General features: G+C 40.5%; 1 protein-coding gene across 2 annotated transcripts in view; it reads right to left on the bottom strand.

Moving 5' to 3' along the window:
• The window catches only part of LOC5574633 (mitochondrial glutamate carrier 1), a 42,617-nt gene that overhangs the window by 8,709 nt on the left and 21,204 nt on the right, over positions 1-12,704 (bottom strand). For both annotated transcript variants that reach the window (XM_001661499.2, XM_021844185.1), the window contains exons 5-6: positions 11,404-11,527; positions 283-494 (exon numbers count right to left, since the gene is read on the bottom strand). In XM_001661499.2, the coding sequence (XP_001661549.2) occupies positions 283-494; positions 11,404-11,527 (336 nt within the window). The remainder of the gene's footprint in view (positions 1-282; positions 495-11,403; positions 11,528-12,704) is intronic.

The following is a 12,704-nucleotide window of genomic DNA, read 5'->3' as shown; positions in this document are numbered from 1 at the left end:
CGTGCACACTAAGCTCATACGGTGAATTTCACCATAATCTCAACAGCTGAACAGTTCGGTGAAATAAAACACCGTAATTCCGTCGAATTTTTACGGATTCCGGTGATTTTTCACCGAATACTGTAAAAATTTACCGTACTCCGTTAATTTATTTCACCGAACTGTTCAGCTGTTGAGATTTTACAGGAATCCGTAAAATAATTTAAGTGTGTGGATTTTGACGATAAAAGGATCAATGTTTGCCCCACCAATACAACAAATGCTACATAGTTTCAAACCTACCAAAATACTGCTTCACCGGAACCATCCGCCTTCCGTGGACCGAGATCGTTAAGTGTTGCAAATAACGGGAAATACACAACCGAAAATGATACGTCCCGCAGCATGGTGGCACCTGTACCCTTGTATAGGCCCGTAATGCCTTTAGTTTTAATCAATTCTAGGGCAATCTGCGTCGCTGATGTTTTTGGTATTGTTTTGCCTGCTTCCTTTGCCTGGAGAGAAACAAAAGTTATTGCAATAGGAATACATTATTGAATTATAACAAATATAACTTTTCAAAATAATATGTTTTTAAATAGGTATAATGAAACATTACAGCTATGATTTTATTCATGTCCTGTAAAAAAAAATCCGCCAAATAACACCAAAATAGCATTATGTATGCACAAAAAGTATTCTGAAATCTTCAATGCAAGTATAAATCTAGTGCATTTACATTTACTGAAAATCGAGGTATGTTTGAAGTATAGTCGCGTAGGTACAGGGCTCGATGAGAAACTCACTTATTCTTTCAAGAGTTGATCATTTATAGTTGTAGAAAGGCATAAAATAGATCTATTAACGGAACATATTTTTAGGATTTGGAATTTTTTTAATTCGAATTACCTACTTTATGTATCACCGTTGGAAATAAGAATGGATCAAAAATGCGTATACTCTGATTGATTTTTAAACTGATAAGAATAACATGTGAATATCGACGTCTTGTCGAAAACTTGAGTCACAAACGTTCTAATACGAAATGCGTACGTAATTTTGCTTCAGTGTATGATTTTCGAAGCTGCTTTTACTTATTACTGTTTTACCGTTATTACATGTGCTTTTATAAGCATTATCAAAGTTACCCCAAAATCAAAAACTGACTTTTAACGACATGAATAATTATGCAAGGTTAAAATCATGTAATTGTAATTGTAATTTTATTGTTAACGTCACGTAAACTTATTGGTAACAAGTGGTTCAAGTCAAGGAAGTGTAGTAATCATATAGTAAAAATGACTATTTATGCTGAATAGGGGCAATGGGGGCAATATGAACATACGGGGCAATATGGGCCACCCCGGATTTTACCTCAAAAACAGTGTTTTAATGTATAGTGTCATTATGATCTGCTAGAGGATGATTCGAATAGCCACCACAATAAAAACCGTAAGAATATTCGTTTCTACACTTGAAATATTTACAAAAATGTACAAATTTGTCTCTTGTCATAAAAAGCTTATAAGTTTGGCAGTTTTCAATTAGGCTACAAGACAATTATATTTATCATTGTGGTAAAATTTACCAATCCATTGAAACTTTTGATAAAACTGATCATTTCGTGAGAGAAATTAGATTTGTTTGTAAACAAAATTATTGGAAAATAGGATATTATTTAAAAAATGAAGGAGCGCGGCAATATGAGCCCCCTAGATTTAGGCAAAGAAAACGGTGTTTTGAACATAAAAATGCATTGCCTAAATATACTAGTTTATTTTTTTACTGCATAGTCATCTTGTTACAAATGGAAAACTTTGCTAGAAAATAGGTTGAACCAAGTGTTGCAATTTAATACTAGAATTACATGGTCTGTTTACTATGTGTTATGTATCTATCAAAAATAAGCTGCTAGAATTGACAATTTTAAGCAAAGCTAATAAAATTCCCTTTCCAATATCGTACACTTTATCATTCACTCTTCTCTATATTGTTTTAAATAAAAATCATACGATTGAATGAGGTGGCTCATACTGCCCCGTTGGGTGGCTACTTGGTTGGTGAACACGCAGGAAAACATGGTTTTCAAAAACGATCCTAAAATAATTTTTAAGTTGATGTTAACAATAATTATCGACATAACATGGAAGAAAACATGTTATAGTACAAGTCACTAGCATTTAAACAATAGTTTTTGCTGTTTTTCTATGCATTCCATGACGTTTTCCTTAGGCGGCCCATATTGCCCCGATCATCCCTACGTCCTGTCTTGAAACTATAGTGGAATTTCAGAACTAATTATTTTGTTTACCATCTTACTGGTACATTTGACAGAAATGATTTTCATCAATCTGATTTCGACCACAGTAGTATGGGACAAAATTTAGATTCTCGCTACAGTCCACTTTTTGGATTGCATTTAGGTCCCATAACAACTGTGCAAAATTTCAGCTCGATCGGAGAAACTATATTTTAGCGCCAGCCGTTCAATGTTTGTATGGGATTTACTATGGAAAAACTGACTTTTGCAAAGAAAAATTGCCAGAGGTCGGCCATTGTTCTCTACAAAAATTCTGAACACAGACCTCGATAGGTATTTTTACGATGAAGAATATTGCTGAAGACCGCGAAACAATTCGACACTTGTGAAAAAAAGTTATTCAATGAAAACCTATTGGCAAGGCGACGTTGATTAACACAATAACAACAAAATCGGGCAAAATTTCCGAATAGTCTATGCTTAATAACTTTTTTCACAAGCATCGGATTGCTTTGCAGTCTTCGGCAATGTTGTTCATCGTATCAAATACCTATCGAGATCTGTGTTCAGAATTTTTATAGAGAACAATGGGCGACCTCTGACGATTTTTCTTTGCAAAAGTCAGTTTTTCCATAGTAAATCCCATACAAACTTTGAACGGCTGGCGCTAAAATATAGTTTTTTCCGATCGAGCTGAAATTTTGCACAGTTGTTATGGGACCTAAATGCAATCCTGTTTTGAATTTCAGAGCACCCATTACCTTATACACCTTGAAAGAAGATACATTATTATTTGCGAACTTCCAACACTGTCATCAAAAGAGTAATAAAACAGCAACGTGTGAAAAAGGACGTGTTTTTAATACGGAAGTTTTCCCCCTTGCCATTTTCACGCGTATCCGAAACATTTTTTTGGTCCAATTATCGAACCGGATTTCGCGGAGTGATCGGTCCCGAGCGACTAAGTGGAGTTTCCGAGGAAACCACTTCTTTCCGCGAGTGAAAACCAATTCGTGATCCTGCATCGGTTGGCATGCATCGGATGCGAATCGTTTACAGTTCATAACCTCAATTCCGCGTTGGTCCTGCTTGGAGCTGCCGGAAAACCGAAGAAGCGTCGACTTCCGAGGAAGCCTGACCTTGTAGCTGTGGAAGAAGAAAGCGTCGACTTCCGAGGAAGCCGGCCGGAAGTGATTACCAGCCGAGCCGCTGATAGTTGTGACGATAATTGCCTTGCACTGGCAGTGAACATTCAGTGAGACAAAGAAAGAGAAAAAGACTATGGTCCAATGCACAGTGGCAAAAACAGTGAAAAATAATGGATGGAAGTGTAAAGCATACGCCGATTGCGGATCAAAAGAAGCAAAAAAAGCTTAGCGCCATGGAGCAGAAGATGAACGATTTCGAATTCAGGAGGCAAGCTGTGGCTTCGAAACTGCAGCGAATAAAAAACGTACTTGCAAACCCAGAGGAAATTACAGTTCACCATTTGGAGACTTATCTGCGTCGGGTTGATGCCTGTTATGACGAGTATAATATCATACAAAACGAGATTTATACTGCGTTTCCTGATCAACGTGTCGATCAAGAAGGCTATTTTATAGTTTTCGAACAACTTTATGAAGAGATACGAGTAGCGATTTGCTCGACCATGGAAGCATATCGAATGCGACAGGTTGTTGATCCCCGGATGCCTGGTGTCGCTGTACCTGCCGAACAACAGCAAGTTATCGTTAATCAACCGGCTGGATTACCTACGGTTCCTCTACCGACATTCGATGGGACATACGAAAGGTGGTTCAGATTTAAACAGCTGTTCCAAGATTTGATGCAGAAACATCCCGGGTTATCTGATGCAACGAAATTGCACTACTTAACGCAGTCGCTGAAAGGTAAAGCGGAGAATGTTCTCAGTGAGCAGATACTCAATGAGAATAACTTCCAAGCGGCTTGGAATCTATTAGAGGAGCGGTTCGAGAACAAAAGGACGATCATCGACATACACGTTGGTGGTCTTCTCAATATGAAGAAAATGAATAAGGAGTGCTCGTCGGACTTGAGGCAGCTGGTTGAGGAATGCAGCCGACATGTCGAGGCTTTGGAGTTCCACGAGCAACCTATGGAAGGCATGTCCGAGCAGTTGGTGGTATCGTTGTTGACATCCAAGCTTGATAAAGCCACACTAAGTCTATGGGAAAGCACCATCAAGCCGAAGGAACTACCGGGCTACAAGGCAACCATACAGTTTCTTCAGAATCGTTGCTTTGTACTTGAACGTTGCGAGGCAAGTACGTCACACCGTAGCAATGAGGGAATGAAGCAAAAGCAGATAGTACCAGCTCCGAAACAGCACATTAAGGTGCATGCAGCGCTACAAACCTACGAGAGTGTGTGTGCATTTTGTGAAGAGTCCCACAACGTCAACAAATGCAACACACTGAAGCAAATGACGCTGCCGGAGAAAATTGCTGCGGTGAAAGAGAAGCAGCTCTGTTTCAATTGTTTGAAACGGGGGCACCGAGTCAATCAGTGCAAATCTAGATTGTGCACGGTTGCTGGATGTGGGAAAAAGCACCATACGCAACTACATAGCGAAGTGCCTGTCCTGTCGGAGAAACCTGCTGAGGAAGGAAGTGTTCCTGAGTCGAACAAGACGGTGCCCGCTCAATCAGAAACATCAAGGTCCACTGTCACTTGTTCCAGCACCAGTTGCGAACGTGCACAACCATACAAGAATGAGGTGATACTGTCAACGGCCGTGGTTTACGTGAAGGATGTCCGTGGATGTTACCGCTCCTGTCGAGCGTTACTTGACTCTGGATCACAATCAAATTTTCTGTCTGAGCACTTCGTCAAAATGCTTCGCCTCAAGCTGGACAACGTAAGAGTTCCTGTCATTGGGATCAATGGTGAGAAACTGACAGATACACAGCGAACAACGGCCGGAGTGAAATCCACTATTGGAGAGTCGTCGTGGAATCTGGAGTTTCTTATAGTGCCACAGGTTACAGGCATTCTTCCGATGCAGAAAATTGACGTGCGTCAGTGGAAAATACCGCCCAACATTCAATTAGCAGATTCTCGCTTCAACATCCCAGCCCGAGTAGACATGTTGATAGGAGCCGAACTCTTTTATGACCTCCTCATCACTGAGCGCCTTAAGCTCAACAACGGACAACCAATGCTTTGGCGGTCGGAACTCGGATGGATAGTTTGCGGTTCCTACAGAAGCAGTCAAAGGCCGGTGGTTGTCACAACAGCCCACTGCCAATCCACAGAAGTTAGCTTGGAGAATTCGGTGCAACGTTTTTGGGAGCAAGAAGAAGTTCCGGAAACGGGAATGCTATCAACAGAAAACCAACAGTGCATTGAACATTTCAACACAACTCATCGGCGAGAAAATGGACGCTTCGTTGTTCGGCTTCCCTTCCGAAGCACCGTCAACCAGCTAGGAGATACAAGGCATTTGGCAGAGAGACGCTTCAAACAGTTGGAGAAGAGGTTTGCAAAAGACCCGGAATTGAAGAAACAGTACGTATCGTTCATCAACGAATACGTTTCACTAGAGCACTGCCGCATCGTGGACGAAGATGGCGATTCTCGTGGATGCTATCTCCCACATCATGCCATTTTAAGGCCTGCCAGTTCAACGACAAAACTCCGCGTCGTGTTCGATGCCTCGGCACGTTCCGACACGAACCTTTCCTTGAACGATGTGCTCATCACAGGACCAGTGGTTCAAGATAGTCTGATGGCTATCGTTCTTCGATTTCGACGGTATAAGTACGTCTTCACGGCCGACATCGTGAAAATGTACAGGCAAATCAGGGTTGATGAGTCTGATTCGCCATATCAGAAAATACTATGGAGAGAATGTCCTCAAGAACCGCTGGTAACCCTTGAACTTATGACAGTAACATATGGCACCTCCTGCGCGCCATTCTGCGCAACCGCGTGCCTCAAACAGTTGGCGAACGATGAGGAAACAAATTTCCCGATCGCATCGAAGGTAGTCCGCAAGGATTTTTATATGGATGACGTACTGTCAGGAGCGGATGAGCTTTCAAAGGCACTGGAATGTCAAGATCAGCTAATCGCTTTGTTACATCGTGGAGGATTTAAATTGCACAAATGGTGTGCAAATGCGCCAGAACTGCTTGAACGATTTCCAGTCACCGATCGTGAGGTGCAAGCGAAGATTGAAGATCGAACCCCCAACGAAGTTATCAAGACTCTTGGCTTGTTGTGGGACCCCAACAACGATGTGTTTCTGTTCATAACCCAGCCCCACGCTGAGATGCGTGAATACAACACGAAACGCACTGTTCTATCAGATACAGCGAAAATATTTGATCCTCTTGGACTCCTGGGACCGGTGATTGTCGTGGCTAAACTTTTCATTCAAGAGCTTTGGTCCCGCGACGTAAACTGGGATGAACGATTGACGGCAGATCAGGAAGACAGGTGGAAAAGGTTCACGCAAGAACTGCAGAGCATCAACGAATTACTAATACCGAGGAGGGCTATCGCTGAGGATGCAGTAGCATTCGAAATTCACGGCTTCTCGGATGCCAGTCAGAAGGCGTATGGAGCGTGTGTATATCTAAGGAGTATCAAGGCAGACGGAACAGCCGAAATGCATTTGTTGAGCAGCAAAACACGTGTAGCACCATTACCAAAGAGGCCAGGAAGCAAGCGAAGTGGCAAGCCATTCACAATACCTAGGGCAGAGCTTTGCGGCGCTCTATTGTTGGCGAGATTGGTGGTAGCAGTAATCGATGCCATGGACTTGGAGGTCAACGCGGTAGTGCTTTGGTGTGACTCGCAGATTGTTCTCTGCTGGCTTAGCAAGTCTCCGGAAACTCTTGAAGTGTTCGTCGGAAACAAGGTGCGCGAAATTAATCAACTCACGAGCAGTTTCGAGTGGCGGTACATCAGTACAAAGGAAAACCCGGCTGATTTAGCATCTCGTGGGATAAATGCGCCGGCACTGAAACAATCATCCATTTGGTGGAACGGTCCGTCAATGCTACACAACGCCGACTACAGGTACCAACACCTCGAATCCGTTCCGTTCAACGAGGAACAGCTTGAGATACGTGACCCAGTTCTGACTAACGTTTCAGTTCTGGTACAGCCAAGTGAGTTATTGACCAGATACAGTGACTTCAGACGGCTTCAGTGCGTTGTAGCATACATATATCGCTTCCTAAACAACTGCAGGCAGAAAAACAAATCCCTGAGGAGCATAGGATTCTTGACAGTTATCGAGTTACGCTCCGCCTCGCAGAAAATTATCAAGCTGACTCAACACGAAGGCTTTGCCGACGAGCTACGAATGCTGAAAACTGGGCGAACGAAGAAAAGCAAATTATTACCCTTGGACCCTTTCATCGATCGTGAAGGCTTGCTCAGAGTCGGTGGTCGCTTGAAACATGCCAGTGTTCCGTTTGGAAAGAAACATCAATTGCTATTGCCACACAGCCACCATGTGACGAGAATGTTGATTGCGACTCTGCATAAGGAGCATCTCCATATCGGCCAACAAGGATTATTGGCCATAATTCGCCAACGCTATTGGCCAGTACGAGCTAAGTGCATTATTCGGCAAATAGTAAAGAAATGCGTCAAATGCTTCAGAATGCATCCTCCTGAAGTGGTACAATTCATGGGATCACTACCTGACTACCGAGTGAATCCGTCTCCAGTCTTCTACAACACCGGCATCGACTATGCGGGGCCTTTTTTCGTCCGTCAAGGTGTTCGTCGTGCAACGAAGGTGAAGGTGTACGTGGCCTTGTTTATTTGAATGAGCACCAAGGCTATACATCTAGAGGTTGTGTCGGATTTAACTACTGCAGCGTTCTTGACGGCTTTGCATAGATTTGTTGGTCGGCGTGGGTGTCCGGAAAAATTGGTATCCGACAACGCAACCAACTTCCAAGGGGCTCAATCAGAACTACAGGAGCTTCACCGATTATTTCAAGCACAGCAATTCAGGGAGGAAGTTAACCACTTTTGTGCAGCCAAGGAGATTCAGTGGTCTTTCATACCGCCCAGGTCACCTAACTTCGGAGGCATATGGGAGGCCGGAGTTAAAGCAGCGAAATCTCACTTGAAAATTGTTCTGTGCGAGGCGTCTTTGAACTACGAAGAAATGAGCACGTTATTAGTTCAGATTGAAGCGATTTTAAACTCCAGGCCTCTAACGCAAAACTCTACTGATGCCAACGATCTAACTGCTCTGACTCCCGGTCACTTTATAGTTGGTCGTGAATTAACAGCAGTGCCCGAACCAAGCTATAGTAACGTCCGAGTATCATCCTTGTCCAGATGGCAACACCTACAGAAGTTGAAGCAGGATTTTTGGAGTAGATGGTCTGCCGAGTACCTGAGCGAGTTACAGCCGAGAAGCAAGTGGTATAAGGGCAAGATAACCATCGTACCGGGTATGCTCGTAGTCATAAGGGAAGACAATATGCCACCCCAACTGTGGCACCTTGGTCGTATAACAGAAGTAACACCAGGTGCTGATGGTTTAGTCCGCGTGGTTAAGATCCGAACCGCTAACGGACAAATGAGCAGATCCATCAGCAAAATAGCGATATTGCCAATCGAAGACAACGTGGTTCATCGCTCAGGAGCCGACGTGATTTGACACGGTGTGTCAACGGCGGGAGGATGTTTTGAATTTCAGAGCACCCATTACCTTATACACCTTGAAAGAAGATACATTATTATTTGCGAACTTCCAACACTGTCATCAAAAGAGTAATAAAACAGCAACGTGTGAAAAAGGACGTGTTTTTAATACGGAAGTTTTCCCCCTTGCCATTTTCACGCGTATCCGAAACAAATCCAAAAAGTGGACTGGAGCGAGAATCTAAATTTTTCATATAACCGTGTCCCAGGCTGACACATCGAGCGCAAACATTCCTTGTTGAACTCATGTACATTTTTCACGAAGCAAATCTCCATGCAACGTTGCCAACCTTCCAGATTTGTATGAAATATTCCAGATTTTCAGGTTTCATTTTAAAAAAATCTGGAAGATCCAGATAAAAAACTGTAATTAATTTGTAAGGTTTTCTATATACGTCATACAAAATCCAGACTTTTAAAGATAACATTTTCAAAACTATCCAGATTTTTTTTAAATGACTGGCCCATGTTCTTAATAGAACACATTTACATTTCAGGGTTACATTAATTCAATCCTTAAAAAATCATCAGATAATCAAAATAATTCATTTGTCATAAAATTGTTCCCATATGCCCAATTTGGTCAGGGTATACCAAAATTGGTCACTCTCATAAGAAATCAATAGGGGTGATCGGGGCAATATGGGCCACCTAAGGAAAACGCCATGAAATGCATAGAGAAACAGCAAAAACTATCGTTTAAATGCAACTGACTTATACTATAAACTGTTTTCTTCCATGTTATGTCGATGATTAATGTTAACTTTAACTTGCAAATTATTTTAGGAACGTTTTTGAAAACCATGTTTTTCTGCGTGTTCACCAACCATATGGGGCATTATGGGCACCCAACGGGGCAGTATGAGCCACCTCATTCAGTCATATGATTTTTATTTAAAACAATGTAAAGAAGAGCTAATGATAAGCAGTTAAATATTGGAAAGGAAATTTGAGTAGCTTTGTTTGAAATTATTAATTCTAACGGCTTATGTTAATGGATACCTAACATATAGTAAATATACCATGTAATTCTAGTATTAAATTGCAACACTTGGTTCAACCTATTTTCTAGCTAATTGTTTGTCTTGTAATGGTGCACCAAGATGAATGTACAGTAAAAAACATAATCTAGTATAATTGGGCAATGCAATTTTATGTTCAAAACACCATTTTTTACCTTAAATCTAGGTGGCTCATTTTGCCCCGCCATTTCACTTTTTAAATAATATCCTGTTTTCCAATAATTTTGTTTACGAACAAATCTAATTTAGCGCACGAATTGTTCAGTATTATCATAAGTTTAAATGGATTGATAAAATTTACCAGAATAATAAATATAATTGTCTTAAAGCCTTAATTGAAAACTGCCAAAATTATAAGCTTTTTATGACAAACGACAAATTCGTACATTTTTGTGAATATTTCGAGCACTGAAACGAATATTTTTACAGTTTTTATAATGGTGGCTATTTGAAGCATCCTCTAGCAGATCACAATAACACTAGAAATTAAAACACTGTTTTTGAGCTTAAATCCGGGGTGGCTCATATTGCCCCGTATGTTCATATTGCCCCCATTGCCCCTATATGGAACCGAAGTTGAAAACGTGATCAGAACTGGCTATTTTAGCCTGGCATTGGCCAGTATGGGCTAAAATAGCCAGTTTTTCTGCGCGTGACAATGGTTTCTGTCCAATTTCAATGTTTCTGTTTTATTACGAAACTAGGGATTGGAAACTTTCAGTCGACGTAAATTTTGAATACTATTGAATGTTTTAAGATCAAACTACTTAAACACACACGTATTTTAAAAGAAATATTTTCTTTTGCACTGTCCAAAACCGAGTTGTAACCAGGCTTGATAATTCTCCTCAACATCATCAGAGTTCGGTGACATACTCTAGAGCAGCGTGCTGCCTTTGCCTCATTGCGAGGGAGCGAAAAAATGCTAAGCAGAGAGGCAAAGAAAAATGAGCGAGGAAGATGCAGCACAAAAAAAAAAAGTCGAGTAAAATTCCATCAAAAAAGGGTGCTCTCACAACTCCCCGAGGACTGTCTGTTCGGGCGGCAGACTCGAGAGTTCGTTTGAAGTGTGAGTGATGGTGAGCATCGCAACGAGAGAGAGAGAGTGCCTGAAAAAATCCTCGCATTTTTCTGCACTCTCACTCGAATCGCTTGAGGATCTGTGTTGTAAATTTTGAGTTTATTTCTTTCTCCTCAGAAAAACGGCAAAATCACCTCCTCTTTGCATCGCAGAGGAGTTTCTATCAAGCCTGGTTGTAACAACCCTGTTGTATTTTGTACAACGCAGGTGAAAAAACCTTGCCTTTCGTACACTGCTTCAGCGCGATGCTTTCTGGCGTTAGTCAACCGCGCAACAAACGGAAAGCTAAATATTACAATGTTGAGTAATAGTAACAGTTGAATCAGGCTTATTGAACATTAAAAAAAATGACTATTTACTTGTGCAGCTAAACGCCCAGCATCCTGCATTTGGATTTTCAAAAGCTCCATCGGTGTTGTGATTACAATTTGGCAAAGTCCAGCCAGTCCTCCGGCAGCCATCTGGCGCGTGATTGGTAATTTTCTGTACAAAAGATCATTTAAAAGACATACGGTTAGTTTTAGATCAATACAATGTTTACGTTGGGGAAGATATCTTATACACGGAGAAAAATCAGCACAGTTTGAAACAACCAAAATGTTTGTTGTTTTTCAAATTTGTATTTTAGTTGTTTCAAACTATTGTTTTGTTGTTTTAAAACTATGTCATTAGTTTGGAACAAACTAAATGTTTGGGTGATTCTAACTCGAAATATTTGTCAAATCAACAAAAAATATGTTTGCTCCAAACTAAGATTTTTGGTTATTTCTATCTAAAATACAGTTTATTTTCAGCAAATTTGAATTTGTTCAGAGCTGTGATATTCAAACTACAATTCTAGTTTACTTCAACAAAAATACTATGTTGAAGTAAATTGATAACTTGTTTGAAGAAAACACAAATAAAACAACGATTGATTCTATCCTAATTTATAGTATGAACAGAGTCCGCTTTCATTAGCTTTATTCACCATGCTTTTTCGATTTGTTCAAGCATTTCGTGTTCTGTTCCGAAATAAAAAAAAATCAAGTTCAAGGAAAGACCAACATTTTGCCCTCATGTGAGTAGTTTTTAGTTCGCTAGCCAAAACTGAATTTGATAACAAAAAAATCAATAATTTATCGTATGTTTCAAGTTCCGGAACCGAATAGAGATGAAGAAGGCTTGCGACATCAGTTTGGGGTTGAAACACGTTCAAATGTCGGCAAATTCATATCACCAAGAATCACTAGGTGGGTTGTATATTCTGTTTTATTTTGATATAAAAATAATTGTTTCTACTTTTTTCGATTACATTTCAGATGAAAACAGAATTTCCGATAAAGGTCACTGGGGCGTAATACATCATATTTTTCATGTAAACATTTCATTGAATCAGATTTCAACATAAATTCCAATTCAAAAATAAAATTATCAAGAGGATCCAATTTTGCGTAAATTATTTACAAATAAAAAAAAACAGACAATGCAGGGAACGCTTTCTAACGAACATGTCCATTGTTTGATTCAAACAAAAATGTTGGTTGATTCAAACAAAATTGTTAGTTGATTCAATCCAAATATTGGTTAATCCAAAATAATCGATTTGGTTGAAACAACAAACATTTAGGTTTGTTTCAGGAGCTGTCAAATTGAAACAACAAATGGGATGGTTGTTACA

Source organism: Aedes aegypti, chromosome 2 (genome assembly GCF_002204515.2).
Source record: "Aedes aegypti strain LVP_AGWG chromosome 2, AaegL5.0 Primary Assembly, whole genome shotgun sequence".
Lineage (NCBI taxonomy): Eukaryota > Metazoa > Arthropoda > Insecta > Diptera > Culicidae > Aedes > Aedes aegypti.
The sequence above is the reverse complement of the archived record's forward strand: the minus strand, read 5'-3'. Positions and strand labels throughout refer to the sequence as shown.